Raw genomic sequence first — 2973 nt, 5'->3', positions numbered from 1 at the left:
ATTTGTTATTTTAAGAACTGTTTATGTACTTAATTAGAAACTTAAACCTTGATAATTAAATAATGGTAATTAATCCACACTGTCTTTACAAAATGAATTTATAAAACATTACTGTTTCAATATAACTATTGAAAAGTAACTTTTAAGAACTAGAATGAGCAGCTTTAGACATCATAGACTCAACACGATTGGCTGTTTCCCTAACAACATCAGATAATTCTGATAGTTCTGTTAAATCTAATGTAATATGAGCCGAGAGTCTTTTGTATACTGAATTGGGTTCTGGTTTCTTTTTACGCGATTCTTCATACTTTAGTTGCTGTTTGACAAATATTGCATTTTTAATATGATCCAATGTATTTTTAAAACTAGTGTCAGCTTTGTTCATTGCTTTAATGGCACTAAAACATTAATTGTATTGTGTCAGAAGTTTACCCACATGTTACGATTTACCTAATAGCGTACTCTACATCGTAACACCTTCCTTGCAATTCTTGATGAAGTTTAAGAACATCAGAACGTCTATCAACTATGGGATTTAGGGCTTTCCGTACATGCTCTTGCAGTCTATAAAATGCCAATGAAGGCTCATTTGCAACTATGTGCATATTCTCGGATATTCTTTCAGTAGCTTTAAATAACAGAAATTATTAACTAAACATTGCTATTTTTATAGGTATTTTCTTACCCTTTTTAACACGTATTTCCAGATCAGGGTCCATTAACATTTTTTCACAGTTCCTTTTGTGTTAATTTTATAATGTATGATTTACTTTACCTCGGCGATCATAATTACATATTTTAAATCGTAATTTTTAAGGTTTAACAAATAATATTATTATTGGCCACTTATCTTAAAAGTCGTTAAGCATAACCTAACTTTTTCTATTTCATTGACCTAATTATGAAACTTGCAAATTAATAATTAATTATTGCAACTTCACTCTTCTATAATTACTTTTAAAAGAGACAGGAAAAAATTGCATGTTTATATAAAATTTTATTATAAAATCTTCTCATGTAATACAAGTATATATTTTGAAGTATCATACCTACATAGAAACTACTACACCTGCTGCAACTATATTTTCCCCAAAAATATAAAATACCATTCAAAAAGGACAAGTCCCAAAAATGAGACTCAAAATTCATGCAACAATGTAGTAATACATTTTTATGAGATAAAAACTAAAAAAATGCAAATAGTGCTTTTGCAGTATAAAATTACAGATATTATTCTGTTCTTCAGTCTTCTTAAATTATATAAAAATTGAGCATATGTTATCAGTTCAATTCAATTTACACTGTGGCAAGTTCAATTCTATCATATTTACGTTCTTTTTTACATAATAAAGGGTAAAATACAGCAGCATAATATATTCCAACTCCAACCAAAATAAACATTATAATAAGGAACACTATACCCCATGCTGAAATTCCTACACCTCTTGATGGTTTAGCTAAAAAAATTAATTCAAATCAATTCTCATAAGACAATTCTAAATGAAAATGCCACAATTACCCCTCAAATTTTCGATATAGTTTAAACTTGTTGGAGTTGTATAACTGTTGTATTTTCCATAACCATGTTTACATTGAACAGGTAAAATAAATTCACCGGAAACTAAAACATTTATCGTTAATGATAATAATTCAATTTATTGTTGTTTTTACTTACAAACGATTGTAATAAGTAACGTTGGAAGTAAATGCATTTTGCAATACTTCTCACCACGTCTGGATTGTTTTATAACAGAAACTTGTATTATTAATATTAAATATCACTAATTATTCCAAATAATACAATTAATTTATAATTATTTTTATTCTTTTCAATTTGTTTATTTACTTAACCTTTCTTTGTTTTGTAGGTTTTTTTTATAACTAATAACAGTTTACTGTAAAATTATAATAAAATTTCATAGAATGAAGCACCATAGAATAAAAATTTATTTATGGAAGTGTCTATATAATAGCTAAGGTGTGTGGAACAAGTATCCGTTATAAATAATTTGCTTATCTACATTTTACCTTAGATCATTCTTAACAGTAAATTGTACGTACGTACAAAATATATTTGTAATGTAATTTTCGTCTATTAGTTTTATTTTAACATTATATAAGTTCTTTTCCAAGTACTGTATAAACGCAAAAATGTCTTGGGAATAAATGTAATACAATTGCTTATCAAAAAGGAATAATACATTTTTCCTCTTATACATAAGTTTTCTATTGCATTACTAGCAAACATGTTTAGACCTGTGCCCTTTTACCATAAAATATTTCTAAAAGATTGAAACGAGCATATTACTAGACGAGGAAATACTCGACCAGCCAATTAAAGACGACCACGGAAAATTGAATTGAATGAAATTGAATCCGGCTTTGTTAATGCAGTTGGACCTTAAAATATCTACATATGTAATTAGTATAGTTTTGTCGTGTATTTTATTTCAGTATTACAATAAATAATAGGCTATTCGTATTTTGTCATTCGTTTGTTATTGTGATTTTGTTTTAGAGTATTTAATTATAGGAAGTAATCATTTGTAACGTATATAAATTGAGTTCAACGAGCTTTGCTTTTTTATTTGCACATTAATTAAAAATTACTGAAAAATTTTCGTTTGTAAAAAATGCAATGAACAATGGCTGAACTATTTAAAAAATTCAAGAGCCCCGTAATAATAACTGACGTGCTATATTATATCTCGATGATATCTCGTATCTATGATGATAACGATAACCTAGAAAAAAGTGGTCTTAATGTTATAAATAATACACTACTTTTTTGTTATTAGTTAATCAGATATAATATTAAAAAAAAGACAATAAAAACAGACTGTGTTAATTTATTAGTTACCTTACAATATTGTGAAAGTGTTGGGTTAATAAATATAATTAACTTTTTTTTTGAGTACATTAAGTTGTCAATATCGTAACCTTATTTGATCGTTAAAATTTGTTTTTGTG

At 26.8% G+C, this 2973-nt stretch overlaps 3 protein-coding genes across 6 annotated transcripts in view; 1 reads left to right on the top strand and 2 right to left on the bottom strand.

The window, feature by feature from the left end:
* The window catches only part of LOC108743113 (replication protein A 70 kDa DNA-binding subunit-like), a 27550-nt gene that overhangs the window by 13909 nt on the left and 10668 nt on the right, over nt 1–2973 (bottom strand). The gene's annotated exons all lie outside the window — the stretch shown is intronic.
* LOC108743114 (endophilin-A) overlaps nt 1–2973 on the top strand; it is a 23753-nt gene that overhangs the window by 10819 nt on the left and 9961 nt on the right. The gene's annotated exons all lie outside the window — the stretch shown is intronic.
* LOC112903965 (BLOC-1-related complex subunit 8 homolog) lies at nt 47–862 on the bottom strand. Of its 2 annotated transcripts, none has more exons than XM_025978800.1 (3): nt 689–862; nt 466–631; nt 47–401 (listed from the first exon to the last, which is right to left on the bottom strand). In XM_025978800.1, the coding sequence occupies exons 1-3, from the start codon at nt 726–728 to the stop codon at nt 143–145; spliced, it is 465 nt and encodes a 154-aa protein (XP_025834585.1). In that variant the 5' UTR covers nt 729–862; the 3' UTR covers nt 47–142. The 2 variants fall into 2 exon arrangements, with proteins under 2 accessions (XP_025834585.1, XP_025834581.1); XM_025978796.1 differs by having other exon boundaries at nt 52–401; nt 454–631; nt 689–859.

This window comes from Agrilus planipennis, unplaced genomic scaffold (genome assembly GCF_000699045.2).
Source record: "Agrilus planipennis isolate EAB-ADULT unplaced genomic scaffold, Apla_2.0 scaffold88, whole genome shotgun sequence".
Classification (NCBI taxonomy): Eukaryota; Metazoa; Arthropoda; class Insecta; order Coleoptera; family Buprestidae; genus Agrilus; species Agrilus planipennis.
The sequence above is the reverse complement of the archived record's forward strand: the minus strand, read 5'-3'. Positions and strand labels throughout refer to the sequence as shown.